The 13,363-nt window shown below is 50.3% G+C and overlaps 6 protein-coding genes across 6 annotated transcripts; 3 read left to right on the top strand and 3 right to left on the bottom strand.

Annotated features, from left to right (window-relative positions):
* CH63R_09690 (uncharacterized protein) lies at nt 1-210 on the bottom strand (the record flags this gene model as incomplete). Its single annotated transcript, XM_018304664.1, has 1 exon — nt 1-210. One exon carries the CDS (start codon nt 208-210, stop codon nt 1-3), a length of 210 nt encoding a protein of 69 aa, XP_018156687.1.
* A 205-nt stretch (nt 211-415) lies between these two features.
* On the top strand, nt 416-1,402 carry CH63R_09691 (uncharacterized protein; the record flags this gene model as incomplete). The annotated part of the gene is made up of 1 exon (XM_018304665.1): nt 416-1,402. The coding sequence occupies one exon, from the start codon at nt 416-418 to the stop codon at nt 1,400-1,402; it is 987 nt and encodes a 328-aa protein (XP_018156688.1).
* Nucleotides 1,403-2,296: 894 nt separating this feature from the next.
* CH63R_09692 (Extracellular metalloprotease) lies at nt 2,297-3,392 on the bottom strand (the record flags this gene model as incomplete). The annotated part of the gene is made up of 3 exons (XM_018304666.1): nt 2,297-2,366; nt 2,443-2,960; nt 3,018-3,392. 3 exons carry the CDS (start codon nt 3,390-3,392, stop codon nt 2,297-2,299), a joined length of 963 nt encoding a protein of 320 aa, XP_018156689.1.
* Nucleotides 3,393-5,344: 1,952 nt separating this feature from the next.
* CH63R_09693 (Major facilitator superfamily transporter) lies at nt 5,345-7,420 on the bottom strand (the record flags this gene model as incomplete). Its single annotated transcript, XM_018304667.1, has 7 exons — nt 5,345-5,858; nt 5,930-6,070; nt 6,135-6,496; nt 6,563-6,685; nt 6,743-6,862; nt 6,931-7,026; nt 7,097-7,420. The coding sequence occupies 7 exons, from the start codon at nt 7,418-7,420 to the stop codon at nt 5,345-5,347; spliced, it is 1,680 nt and encodes a 559-aa protein (XP_018156690.1).
* Nucleotides 7,421-8,342: 922 nt separating this feature from the next.
* CH63R_09694 (Amidase) lies at nt 8,343-10,366 on the top strand (the record flags this gene model as incomplete). Its single annotated transcript, XM_018304668.1, has 7 exons — nt 8,343-8,558; nt 8,693-8,815; nt 8,872-9,021; nt 9,086-9,453; nt 9,563-9,686; nt 9,767-10,169; nt 10,251-10,366. 7 exons carry the CDS (start codon nt 8,343-8,345, stop codon nt 10,364-10,366), a joined length of 1,500 nt encoding a protein of 499 aa, XP_018156691.1.
* A 962-nt stretch (nt 10,367-11,328) lies between these two features.
* On the top strand, nt 11,329-13,260 carry CH63R_09695 (Flavin containing amine oxidoreductase; the record flags this gene model as incomplete). The annotated part of the gene is made up of 2 exons (XM_018304669.1): nt 11,329-12,120; nt 12,193-13,260. The coding sequence occupies 2 exons, from the start codon at nt 11,329-11,331 to the stop codon at nt 13,258-13,260; spliced, it is 1,860 nt and encodes a 619-aa protein (XP_018156692.1).
* Nucleotides 13,261-13,363: the final 103 nt, after the last annotated feature.

The raw sequence follows: 13,363 nt of genomic DNA on the forward strand, positions 1-13,363 counted from the left end.
TCATGCAGGATGGGTCTGAGATCGGCACTGTGCAAGAGACGGAGACTTGTTGGGCTTTCCGTTGCCAGCCTCCCCACTGCTATTTGAGGGCATGTTTACGGTGATTTCCAATTTATACAGCGTCGCCTTGTAACGTGGTCTGTTGGGCAGAATACTCTGGGGTATAGGGCGCACTGCATGCCTATAAGTAGCTTGCAGGCGTTTCTTCATCCACCGGCTGCTTGCGTACTGATTAGCAACCATAAACTTTTTTAGTAGCAACCGCTTGGAACAAAATACAGCACATTCTCAACAATGATTAGAGTCTCCTGCGTTGTCGTGCTCTTGGCAGTCTGTATGCTAGCATGCGCTCGCGTACTTGTTCCGCCTGGCTTCCTCCAGGACGTCAATCGGTTCGTTAGCACACTTTGCGTACATGGACACTATCCACGTACCTGTACGGGGCCAGCTTGAGCTAATCACAAGCAGTCTTTCGAACTCCCTTTCGGGAGATGGTGTCCAGAGTGAGGACCCGAATCGGTTTCAAGTAACCCCTCCCAAATCGGACATTTCAATGAGGGCCGGGGGCCTAGAACCACCTATTGCTGCCGATATATTATCGGCGAGGGGTTGGGATTCTCCAGGCTTTCAGCAACTGGCGCAGTCTACTACGGAGTTAGACGAGGAACAGGGGGGAAAGGAGATGAAGAAGAAGAAGAAAGAAGAGGAGAAGAAGAAGAAGAAGGAGAGGGAGAAGAAGAAGGAGGAGGAGAAAAAGAAAAAGAAGAAGAAGAAGAAGCCGAAGAAGAAGGTGAACAAGGGGGGTGTTGGCGGTAGTAGCGCCTGTGGGGGTAGCAGCATAAGTAGTTGCACTAACAATAGTGTTGGCGGAGGTGGTGTTGGCGGAGGTAGTATTGGAGGCGGTGGTGTTGGGGGTGGTAGTATTGGTGGCGGTGGCGGTGGTGTTGGTAGTGGTGGAACTGAAGGTGGTAGTGGGGATGCCGGCGGCGGTGGCGGTGTTGGTGTTGGTGGTGATGGTGGTGTTGGTGGTGTTGGCGGTGGTGATGGTGGTGTTGGTGGTGGTGATGGTGGTGTTGGTGGTGTTGGCGGAGGTGTTGGTGGAGGTGTTGGTGGAGGTGTTGGTGGAGGTGTTGGCGGTGGTGTTGGTGGAGGTGTTGGCGGTGGTGTTGGCGGAGGTGGTGTTGGCGGAGGTGGTGTTGGAGGCGGTGGTGTTGGAGGCGGTGGTGTTGGTGGCGGTGGTGTTGGTGGCGGTGGTGTTGGTGGCGGTGGCGGTGGTGTTGGTAGTGGTGGAACCGGAGGCGGCGGTCCCGGAGGCGGCGGTCCCGGAGGCGGCGGTCCCGGAGGCGGCGGTCCCGGGAGTACTTCCTGCGGTGGGGTCGGCGCTAGGGTCGGTAGGGCATAAGTAGTATGCTGGATTAGGAAAGATAACAGGCCTCGAAACGTATTCTATTGCTCGGCTATAACAGACACGATGTATAGTTTGGTCCAAACCGTGTGGATTGCTAAAGGGAGTACGGAAATAAAAGTTACAAAGTAGCTGTTTAAGTAATATCCTTGCGGCTCTCTGCAAAATGCACTACACACAACAGATATGTGAGGTTATACTCCACCTTCTCTAGTCCTTATCTAGCTGTAAAGTAAGGAAACTGACATTAATTACAGCTAACCCAATAGATACAGAAAGACAGTCATCTACATAGCTAAGTCGCTTAAGGTTACTAAAGTCACCTACGAAGACAATTGTAGAAAGCGACGGTTGCAGAGCTGCTGCAGCAGTCAACTGCCTCGCATAGCGTAGGAAACAGGTTTTAAGGGCATAAAAGATGCAGGCTAGATACTACAGATAAGATCTAACTACATAAAAGAGTATAAAAGCTAGTAAAGACGAAAAAAGCTGGTCCTTCTGCTTGAGTTTTCTTTGCTGTTCAGGAGGTATAATAGGCTGAGGTTCTAGTTATTATTCTTTCGATATGAATCTATTAAAGCAATAGAAACTACAGCTCCAGTACTTCCTTTGCTCCCTCCTAGGACTCCACCAACTGCCGCAATCTTGTACTAACACTTGGGTCCTGCCCACCTGCTCGCTAGTTCCTCCACCTTTTCACGTCTACTGCTCATAGACACCGCTACTAGCAGTCACTAAGGACATCGTCTTCCAAGCTCGTGTGCCCCGCCTCCAATACGCTACGTACCGGAGCAACTGATACATCGGTGTGTAAGGTTCAAGTCAACAGCACCACCACTATAATGTACAACCGGGGCTACGTACGGCCAGCTTCTATACACCAAATTCCCTTTATGCAGCGTTCAGGCGATATTTTCGCCAGAAGCTGTGCATACGAACACGCTGACCTATGGTGAACTCTCTGTAACAAGAACTATCAAGAGAGCGTGTTTCATTAGTCGCCATCCAAGGTCCAATACTTGTCAGCATAAACCTACTCAATCGAATAATCCATGTAGTTGTGTATTGGGTCAAGGCCGGGCTTGTGCGGACAGGAGTCACGGGATGGGGGGCAACCCCGCGTGGGGCTGGCCTGAGCTGGCGTATCCGAAATAAGATCCCCTTCGCCATCGCAACCGCCTCGGAACGTGTGGTAAAGCCCGAGCCAGTGGCCTGTCTCGTGCGTGAGGGTTTTCCCTAGGTTAACGTTCCGACCCTTCCCGCCTGGGATCGTTGACGAGGCCACAGTACAGCCATCTAGTGTGAAGGTATTCGAGCCTATAGACGCTCCTTGTGGGAACGTGCACTTGCCTAAAATACCTGACGAGCGACCTAGAAAGTAGACGTTGAGGCTGGCGTATCCCCCTTGGCGGAGGGCGCGTTTCATACGTAGCTCGTCGCCGCCGCCAGCCCAGCCGGCGTTGACAGTGCGTGTCACGCCCTGTAGCCTGAACGAGATATCGTGAGGTCCGAAGTTTGCGTTAAGAACGGCCATCTGGCGGTGGAGCCCTGCATCCTTATCAGGTTGTAAATCGTTAGGTTACCCAAGTACTGGATATTGACTCTGACGTACATCTATATACCCACCAGTAGCTGAGAGGCTTGAGGCTAGAACATGGAGATATGTGTCTACTACGATACTAGCTCTTGAGCGTATGACTAGGGTGCCGTTGACGACCTCATCCCTCCACAGGCCGTGTGCGATTTTGAGATGATCGTGCGACGGGTTCGGCGTTCCGCAACTAAAATCACCATGAGCCACGGCAGTTAGGGCGGCGAAGCCTTGCAAAGCGGCCGTCAGTTCACGGAGGAGTCGCATCGTGTCACTGCATGCGTGTTTGAAGTCAACCAAATCATCTCTCTTGGCAGCCCTAAGGTCATGCGACGTAAAAGACACAGCTTTCCTTACCTCTGATGGCGCGTAAGTCAGGCAGCTGGCTATGCACATAGGTGTCCTGGCTCAACAGTAGTTTCCAACCCCAGTACAACCCTAGATGGAGAATAGCGTGCTCTCTATACGCGGCGAGGTCCTTCAGGCGCGCCAAGAGTACCATGACCGTGAGTGGATGAGGAATCAATGACTGCTTTGTACAAGTATGTAAGAGGTCTAAACTTCTAAAATAACTTTATGTTCTCTGGTTACACTACACGTGGGTGGCTAACTTCCACCCCAGTAGTGTCTCTAGTCCCTCCAGTTTGGGAACGTTAGAAACGGCGTACAGCAGGCTCTGATTGACTCTGATCTACTGCTCGCAAAAGAACTTTAACCAGGAGCTACTGATCCTCTTCAGTGCAAGGGGCTGCAATAAGAATCCACCGATTAAGTAATGTTAGTGAACAATATGCTTTAGGCCCCTTGGTGAATGTAGTGCGCAGGCCTCGTCATCTGGGCTGCCACGTAGTTTGACTTCTGGCTAACACATAAAAGTTAAATTTTGAGGTGAGTTGCATCCTCGTGCGCTGTCCCTGTAAAAGTAACTGCTAGTTAAGTTTGTAAAAAAATTGAAAGTTTACCGATACCTTAGCCTGTTAGGCAGGGCCTATAAAGGTCAAGCGTCCCTGTAAAAGTTCTCCTTACGATGGTATCGATGCGAAACTAAAAGCTCCCCGCCAGGTATCTTCTATCCACTCCCTTACCCCCCATCAAGTTTAGGTTCAGCTAATATTTACAGTGCTTCTAGCAGCTTACCAAGCCTGTTAGTACATTTCTCCTTGTTAAATATATTGTAATTCTATAAGTCGTAAGGATATATGCAGGGTGAGGTGTAATAGGGAGCTTTTACTTACCCCTTACAACTTTGTACAGTTTGTATGGCATGCTAAAGTCAATCTGCTCTAACTCCAGCTGCTGTACCCAAACTTAACACACTACAGGCGGCAACTACCTCCATATATTGGCAGGCTGGTAAGTAAATTATGTATTGAGGTAGACATTCTTGTGTCGATTTTAGGGAGCTTGTTACTCTTCATAGATATAAAACCTACTAGGACAGGTAAGGAAACAGTGAATTATATTACAGTATGTCTTGTTGCTACCCCTAAAAACATGGATGCTAAGCTGACAATAGGGGCAGATACAACCTAGACGTAGACCAAAACTTCCCCTTAGTACTTTTTAGAGCTTGAAACATTGGCAGTTTTTGCGTCTAGTTGCTGCCAGGGAGTAGAGATAGATGTACGTGCCAGGCCCTCTCTAGCTAATCAACACCAGTCTTCTGCCTACTTTAGGCTCCTGTTTATTAATAAATTACCCTCCTTTGACTATCCCGTCGAATTCCTGGTGCAATCTGCTATTTTCCTCCAATCTGTTTATAATATAGTTAAAACATTGATGAGGATCCGGTTCTATTGCATGTAGGTCTGCTTGCTACTCTCTTGGAGTTGTTAGTGTTAGCAGAGCTTCTAGTGGGGCTGGAGAAAGACTGCTGTGGTATTATCTGAACCTTTTTCTTTGTCCTAGTGTAATAGGCGACAATAAATGCCTAGCCTATTATGCCTCTACAATACGTACTATGTGTACATAGTTTTGTTGCATCCTATGTTTCCTAGACACGTTAGAGAACATTGAGCATTGCGAATAACGACGATAAATAAGATGGCGGCTATAAAAAGAACGTCGACCCGGCTGCGTCCGATCAAGAAAACACCGAACGATCCGTCGCGCCAATGTCCAAGTCTTGAGAAATTTGAAGATAGTATCAAACCCGTCTTCACCTTTGGTATATTGGGCTGCAAGGACCTATTGCCGACTTTTGCTGTGCCGAGAAGTAAACGGCGTTTTGGGCTGTTTGGGCTACGACACGCTGAGTGGCGAAAAAAAACATACAACTCATTCAAAGGGCTATCTAACGTTTGTACTCGACTTTATTTACAAAAGAAATACAGTTGAACAATGATTAATTAATGACTTAAGCCCTTGGAATGGGCCTGAGCAACTTGTTTCCAATATCGCGCGGCGCTCTTCTCCCTGATGCTTCTACCGTACTTTGTCACGACGAATATGCTCGCATTCCACACAAAGCCAATGGCTGCAACAATGATGTAGGTGTCTCTGTAACCCATTTGATTTAGCCAGGGGGTGATGCTGTAGTTTATTGCAAAAGACATCGTGTTGCGGATGATGACGCAGGTGGTGATCATGTCACCGCTCAGCTGGGGATACGAGGCAATGGCGTAGCCGAGGGAGCCAGATACGGCGAGTGCATTGTTGATGGCAAGGGTGAATTGGGAAATGACGAGACCCATCCAGTGAATATGATACGTCACGCCGAGCCCGTAGAGAAGCATGCTGAACGGAACCAGGAACATGGACGCCGAGAAGAGCCACAAAGAGTGCTCAGACTCTGATATGCCGCCGTTGCGGCGGGCGAGTTTGATGGTGAGCAGTCGACCGACTTTGCCACAGTAGTAGCCCCTGCGGGACAAAAAGGAATATTATCAGTCAGTCGTTCGTTTCTCTCAAGTTGAGGAACCAGGGTATCTTACCCGACCATAGTGCCAAGCAGACCACCTAAGTATGCGGCAGCTACACCGGCTGTCGAGAAGCCGTACATTGTGGTGTAGACTGTACCAGCAGTAGCGTTCTGCACACCAGACCAGACCAAGTTGTTCGCACCGTACATCAAACTAGATTGCTGTCAGTCTTGGTGGACACGTGGTTACATGCGGTTTCGATGCTAATCTCACTCACCCAGCGTACACAACCGAAGGGTATGTGAAGCCCCGGAGGCCGCCAAGCGCGATGTCCAACATGCGATTGGGCCTAGGCTTGTCCTTGATACCAAGCTTTTGAATGTATGTCTTGCGGGGGAAAAAGACCTGCCCGGTCTCGCTATCGAATGCCTTGGCATCATTTGCGGAATTGCTGTCGCCGGCTTTATCGGACATTTTCTCGTCTGCATCATCGCCTCCCTGCTGCTGATCAGTAGCCCCGTTCTCGGACATCAATGCTGTGTTGTCTCCCACCGGCCTTGCAGGTCTGTCGTAGTTGGTCTCCTCCATGAAAAGGAAGCAATAGACAAATGCAATACCGTTGAAGATGGCACACCACCACTGGAATGTTTTGAGATGTGTCAGTGATTTTGCCAGGCAGGAACATGCTCCTTCGGGGATCCTCACTAGAGTCCACTCCCAGCCCATGCCAACGTTGATGAAACCTGACAGCATTGGAGCAAGCTTGCCTGTCATGGATAGGCCCCATCCGTAGAGCGCAAGGTACTTTGGGCGCTGGTGCGCGAACCACTGTTTGCTAATTGTCAGATGGCTTTTGATTGAAAGCTCTACACATTGAATACGTACAATATCGGTGATCGATATCTCGCATAGCGACTCAACCGGCGCTCCGAAAAGCCCAAGCAGGATTCGATTGGCCAGGTACGTGTGCTTTTTCGTGCACATCGGAGCAGTGGCAAGGATAGCCTGTGGAAATGAACATGAGTCAGATCCATCCAGCTTTCATGTAGTGCCGTTGCTGATTATACACATACGATATTGGCGAGGAGAGACGCAAGGTATGCCGGCCGTTTGCCATATTGCAGCGCGAACGGTTGCCAGATCAAGCAACCCCAGCCATAGAACAAAAACTGCGAGAAAAGGTTTAGCCAGTTAGGTACGTGTACAGGTCTTTGAAATTTAGCAAGAGAGTGTTCTCACCATGATACCTGTCCCGTTATTTATATCCGACAAGGACAAGCCAGTTGCTGTTCTGATAGGCGTCACGACAGAGTAGACCGCGCTACTCGGAATCGCGATCATGATGGTGTAGACAAGAACACACGATGTCGCCAACCATTTTCGCTTCTTCGTCCAGTTGAGCGGGTCCTCTGGATCGTCTGATGCGCGAGGAATAAGCACAATGTCAGATTCATCGGACCCGGAGGCGTGTTTGCCGACGATGGAGCCGTCTTGGTCGATGAGCTTGGTGGTGCCGGGTGGGAGGCCATCTCCGCCCGCGGGGGCGACGATTGTGGGGGCCATCATGAGGTTGGTATCAACCTAAAGTGCTTGGTATCAACCTCAAGTGCTTGGTATCTGGTGTGCTTGATGTTTGACGTTACTTTTAGAATCCAGAGTTGCGGTTGGACAGGGCTTTGCTTCGAAGGTCACAGAGGAAAAAGCCACAGGGGAGAGCTTTTTGTGAGAATGAGCGTCATCGACTACTTATCGCAGTAGAATGAGGTGATCTCGAAGCCCAATTTAGTCTCTGCTGAAGTGTAAAAACAGCCATTGGAAAGGAACACCGGCGATATCTCGGTGTGAGGAAGACTGCTACCACTGTGAGGGGTATTATGATAAGACATGAAAGTCTGAGACCTTGAATATCGTCCTGAAGCGGTGCATACGACATATCTTTTGGGTCTGGCTGTTCTTTCGACGCACCCCGATAACAAGTCCAGGTTCTTGAATGGGTAGGAGCAAAAGCCTTTCCCCATAGACCCGGATCCAGATACCAACACATTAGCCTTGGTTTCGTGCCGGCCTTAAGATACGGACCGATATGCGCTTACATCCTACTCGTCTCTGGGTCGTCGATCGCCCGCATTCAGCGGGTCCTCAAAGGCAGGGGTGCCAGATATTGCATCTGCTTGTCATCTTTCCGACCCGCACCGGGACTAATTTGGCAGTTGACAGCGAGATAGGCAGGGAAATGCCAAATCTAGCGCTATCTAAAGATAGTTGCGCTGATAGGAAAATGCAATCAGTTGGTGCAGGGTCATACAAAGCTGCCAACAGAGGTCCTATGAGCCTCAGGGGCCCGGTGAAGAAGATTGCTAGCTTCTCTGCCCGTGTGTCGAATCATTGATAGACTTCTCTGCCTTGAAATGAATCGCGTGTTGACACAGCAGAAACTCATCAATATCTTGGAAAGCTCTTGAATCTCCTTGAAATGGCAATCACCATGAATCCTCCGAGTTGGAAAGAGCTCGCACAAGTCTGCGTGGACGTCCAGCAAAAGTCGATACCAAAAGCGTATCTGCTTCCAGACGACCAACTTCCCTCAAAAGACCGTCGGAACGTTCAAATTGTGCCGTATGAAGCGGGGACTCTGTCAATTGAAGAACTGGACATGACAGAGCAAGATGCTTCTAGCTTGCGTCTGAAGTATCAGACAGGCGTATGGTCTGTGAAACAGGTTATCACGGCCTTTCTTAAGAGAACAACAATCATACATCAGTTGGTAAATTGAGATATCTCAATAAAACGTCGCTCCGCCCTGGTTCATGGCTAATACATAACGGTGCACTCAAGACTAATTTTGCCACGGAGATACTTGCCGAGGAGGCCCTGAAAACGGCCGAAGAGCTCGATGCATATTATCAAAAGACAGGCCAGCTGCGCGGCCAGCTCCATGGAATCCCGGTTTCTGTCAAGGTAGATTTGGCCTATCACGCATTAAAGATTCATCAAGGCTGACTGGATGTTCTCAGGAACACATTGGGATGGGTGGACATATTACCCACGCCGGCTTCGTGTCCAAGATTGCAAACGTCCCACTTGAAGATGCACTTTCCATCCAAATCTTGAAAAAGGCTGGAGCCGTAATTCATGTCCGCACCAATCAGCCCCAGAGTCTGATGGTACTTTTCTTCCCTCTTCAACAATATGCACGAGAACTTGGACTGACCAAATGCAACAAAACAGCACTTGGATTGCAACAATAATATCACCGGTATGACACTGAACCCGCACAACCTGTTGTGTTCTCCCGGAGGTTCTTCTGGCGGCGAGGGCGTATCTGTTGGCGCCAGATGCTCCGTTATTGGCGTCGGTACCGACATTGGCGGCAGCATTCGTGTTCCGGCAGCATTCAACGGATGTTACGGCCTTCGACCTACTGCCCTTCGGGTTCCCAATCTCGGGAACTTTGGCATTACTTCTGGACAGGAAAGTATTCGCGGTGTGGTTGGCCCATTGGGTCAAAGCGTCGACGACTTGGAACTGTTCATGAGTACGATGCTTGAAGCGGAGCCCTGGGACATTGAGACCATGTTGGTGCCAGTGCCTTGGAGGTCTGTCAGTATCAAGAAGGACATCACCATTGGAGTCATGCTTGACGATGGGCACGTTCAACATCTCTCCCCGTTTCCTATATGTGACTACTAGTGCTGACAAAACCAGAGTCGTCAAACCACACCCACCGGTCCTTCGAGCCCTTCGCTCAGCCATGGGCAAGTTGAAAGAAGCGGGAATCAACGTCGTGGACTGGAAGGCTCACGACCATGCGCGTGGTTGGGATATAGTGGTAGGTTGATGATATCCTGAAGACTTCTATGCACATACGGGGCAATGATATGAAGTGCGACATTATTGACAAAACTCTAGTCAGCTTTGTATTTCCCTCAAGGGCCGAAGCCATACCTGGATACATTCGCAGAGAGTGGAGAACCAACGCTTGCTCTCACCCAACACGCTTTCAACTTCTCTAAAGCGGAGCCGCTCTCGGTAGCGGAAAACTGGGACTTGAACTATAAACGAGAGGCATACAGACGAGAGTATCACGCTTTGATGAAGCACCTTGGTGTTGACTTTATCCTCTGTCCGGCCTATGCCGGGGCCGGGGTGTTGCAAGGTGGCGCAGAGTACTGGAACTACACTGCAATCTGGAATGTGCTTGATCAGCCTGCGGCCATCCTGCCCAGCGGACTCAGGGTTGATAAGTCTATGGATAGGCTTGAGGAGGGATATAAGCCCCGGAATCCAGACGACGAGAGAGAATGGAGAGCTTGTAAGTCAGCTTCCGCGACGCACTTTCCCCGTCAAATCTCCTATGCTGTCTCTGATGTTTACTAATGATCTATTGTAACAGATGATTCGGAGCTACTTGACGGCATGGCTATTTGCTTGCAGCTTGTTGGTAAACACTTCCAGGATGAGGAAGTTCTTCAAGCAGCGAAGCTTGTTGATCGGGTTCTGAAGAGGTAACTTTGTAAATTGAGCTGGCAAATTAAGCTTCTTCCCCTAGATAATGATGAAGAGGGGGTTAGCCTTAAGGGATTAGAGTACATGACAAAGGGCATTTTCTGCCAATTTGAGCTAGCTACTAGATCATTACTACTTAGTAGAATAACTCAGCGAGAGTTGACATGACTGATTATGTGCGCTGAGATTTGGGGAAAGTGACCCACACAACCTTGTGGACTACGTTGATGTTTTGTGCAACATACGGCGAGGGAGATAAACTTTAGGCCCATCATCAATATACCAATATGGGTTCTCGCGGTGACCATATTGTAGGTGACGTCATTGGCGAGTCTAGACGATCATTGCCAGATACTACAGAGCATATTGGCCCTGGCTGTCGAAAGCTATGTTCAGCAAAGCAAGGGCGGTGCGGTCGCAGCGATGACGATTTGTGATTGGGACTCTGGAGTTCCGCGGCTTATCGTCTCTACCTTTCACCGAAACTCTTTGTCTTGGCAAATGATAAAATGAACAAAGCCCGCGGACAAGTCGATGAACCCGGATACGAGTAACCGATAAGGACTTCTAATCCAGTCACCAGGATTCAGAAAAGACGTTCCGATTCGCCCGTCCTGTTGGTTGATAGGGTATATCCTTGCACATCTCGCGTAGGTTTGGGGCGAGAGCTTCGGACCAAAGCCAGCGCGCCTGGGGGCGGGGTTAAGCGTCGCTGTCGGATGCCTCTTCCAGCAGCAGGTGCATATTCAGTGCAGCCAGCATTTAGTCCGAATGTTTGCAAAGCCGATATCGCGACTTGATCATCACGCGATGATCTTCGGAGCTTGGTTTGATGCTCTCACCTCTGCTCCTTTGTTTCGAGCATCTTGTTTCTCGGCTCAGCACTAAGCACACTCTCATCTCTCTTCTTCAACCCCCAGGAAAACACGGACAGATCCCTCCACGGCCACGGCTTGGTCCGCGACATGATACCCCCGTTACCAACGAAGAACGCCGTCATGTCCCGCCTCATAAAGACTGTCGATTTATCAAACACAACTACGGCATACTACGCACCAGCAACGATCACACGCAGTGGTGCTCTGGTGCATGTATCGGGCCTACCTGGCAACGCCAAAGATGGCCATGTTCCAGCAGACTACGAATCACAAGTCCATCTTGCGCTGCTGAACCTGCGAAAAGTCATTCTGGCTTCGGAGTCAGCGGTCTCAAACATTGCAAGCTTGACGCTCTACATTGTCGATTACGATGCCGCGAAGCAACAGCATGCCCGTCACGTCCAACGGTTCCTGGGACAGCACCGTCCAGCAATGACTCTCGTTCCCGTGCAGCAGCTCGCTGTTCCGGGATGGCTTATTGAGATCAATGCAGTCGTGGCTCGCCCGGATCTGCTAACTGTGCCTCGAATCTTACCTTCTGTGCAGCAGCAGCAAACTGTCGATGTCGTCATTATTGGTGCGGGACTGGCGGGGCTTTCTGCAGCTCACCAAGTCCGAAAAGCCGGCCTTAGTTGCATTGCTCTGGAGGCCCGCGATCGTGTGGGCGGCAAAACGTGGAGCCAGCCGATGGAGGATAACGGAGGCCGAGGAGTTTTTGATGTCGGGGCGGCCTGGATCAACGACACGAACCAGAGCAGGATGTTCGAGCTCGCCAGAAGATACGGAGCAGAGTTGATTGAGCAGAATACCACGGGAAACTGCGTTCTTCAAGATTTTGAAGACAAATGCAGCTCCTTTGCATATGGCGAGCTACCCAACGTAAGTTCAGTTCAACCATTTGGTTTGTGGACTTGAAGTACATGTAGCTGACAGGAATTTATCTATAACTAGTTCAACGAAGCAACTCGCAGTCATCTAGCCCAAATTAGGGATATAGTGGAAGCAGATTGCCAGGCCCTTGACGTCTACAGACCAAAGAACACATCATTCGATTCTCTTACATTTGAGGCATATCTTAAATCTCGAAATGCCGATGCTGCCGCGCTTGCCACCGCTACAGTATGGACTCGAGCAATGTTGGGCCAGGAGCCGAGAGATATCTCGGCACTTTACTTTCTCAACTACTGCAAGTCCGGCGGCGGTCTGCTGCAGATGAGGTCGGATAGAAAAGACGGAGGCCAATTCTTACGAGTCCGCCAGGGAACGCAGTTGTTTTCAAAGGGCATGGCGTCTTCGTTGCCTGACGGCATCGTCCGCCTCTCCAGCCCCGTACAAGCCGTCGTTCAAGGAGAGAACCGTTTCGTCAACATCGAAGCTGGCGGAAAGGTATTTGCGGCACAAAAGGTCATCACCACCGTCCCAGGCCCTGTTCTCAAGACCATCTCTTTCACCCCACCTCTGCCATATCAGAAGCGGGCCTGGATCGAGTCTCAAACCTACGGCTACTATACAAAAGCAATGATGCAGTTCAGCGCGCCATTCTGGGTCGAAAAGGGCTTTTGCGGCTTGGCGCAGTCTTTCATCGGGCCTGCTGCGGTAGTGCGTGACACGAGCAGCCCCGAAGACAAGAAGTTCGTCTTGACCTGTTTCATGGCAGGTGAACCTGGAAAAGCATGGGCAGCGATGGCAACCGCCGAGCGCGAAAACAGCTTGCTAGACCAGCTCAGCCATCTCTACGGGGTCAAGGATATCCGCCGTCTTTTCCTTCGCATGGTCCTGTATGAATGGGTCAGTGATGAGTACTCTGGGTGGGGATGTCCCTGCACATCACTCACTCCCGGCGTCCTCGACACACTGGGAGGAGACGCACTCCGGGAGCCGTATCGTGATATTCACTTTGCGGGGACTGAGACGGCAGGCGAGTGGAAGGGTTACATGGAAGGCGCCGTACGAAGCGGAGAGCGGGCAGCGGCCGAGGTTGTGGAAAGTCTTAGAGGCGGCATCGTGTCCCGCCTGTAAAGTCCACACAGCCATTGCGAGAAACTCTCGGCCGGAGGATCTTGATTTCACAGTGAAGAGCGTGTCAATAATGTTGTGAACTGTCTATAGTATGTTATAGCTG

This window comes from Colletotrichum higginsianum, chromosome 6, assembly GCF_001672515.1.
Source record: "Colletotrichum higginsianum IMI 349063 chromosome 6, whole genome shotgun sequence".
Taxonomy (NCBI): Eukaryota; Fungi; Ascomycota; class Sordariomycetes; order Glomerellales; family Glomerellaceae; genus Colletotrichum; species Colletotrichum higginsianum.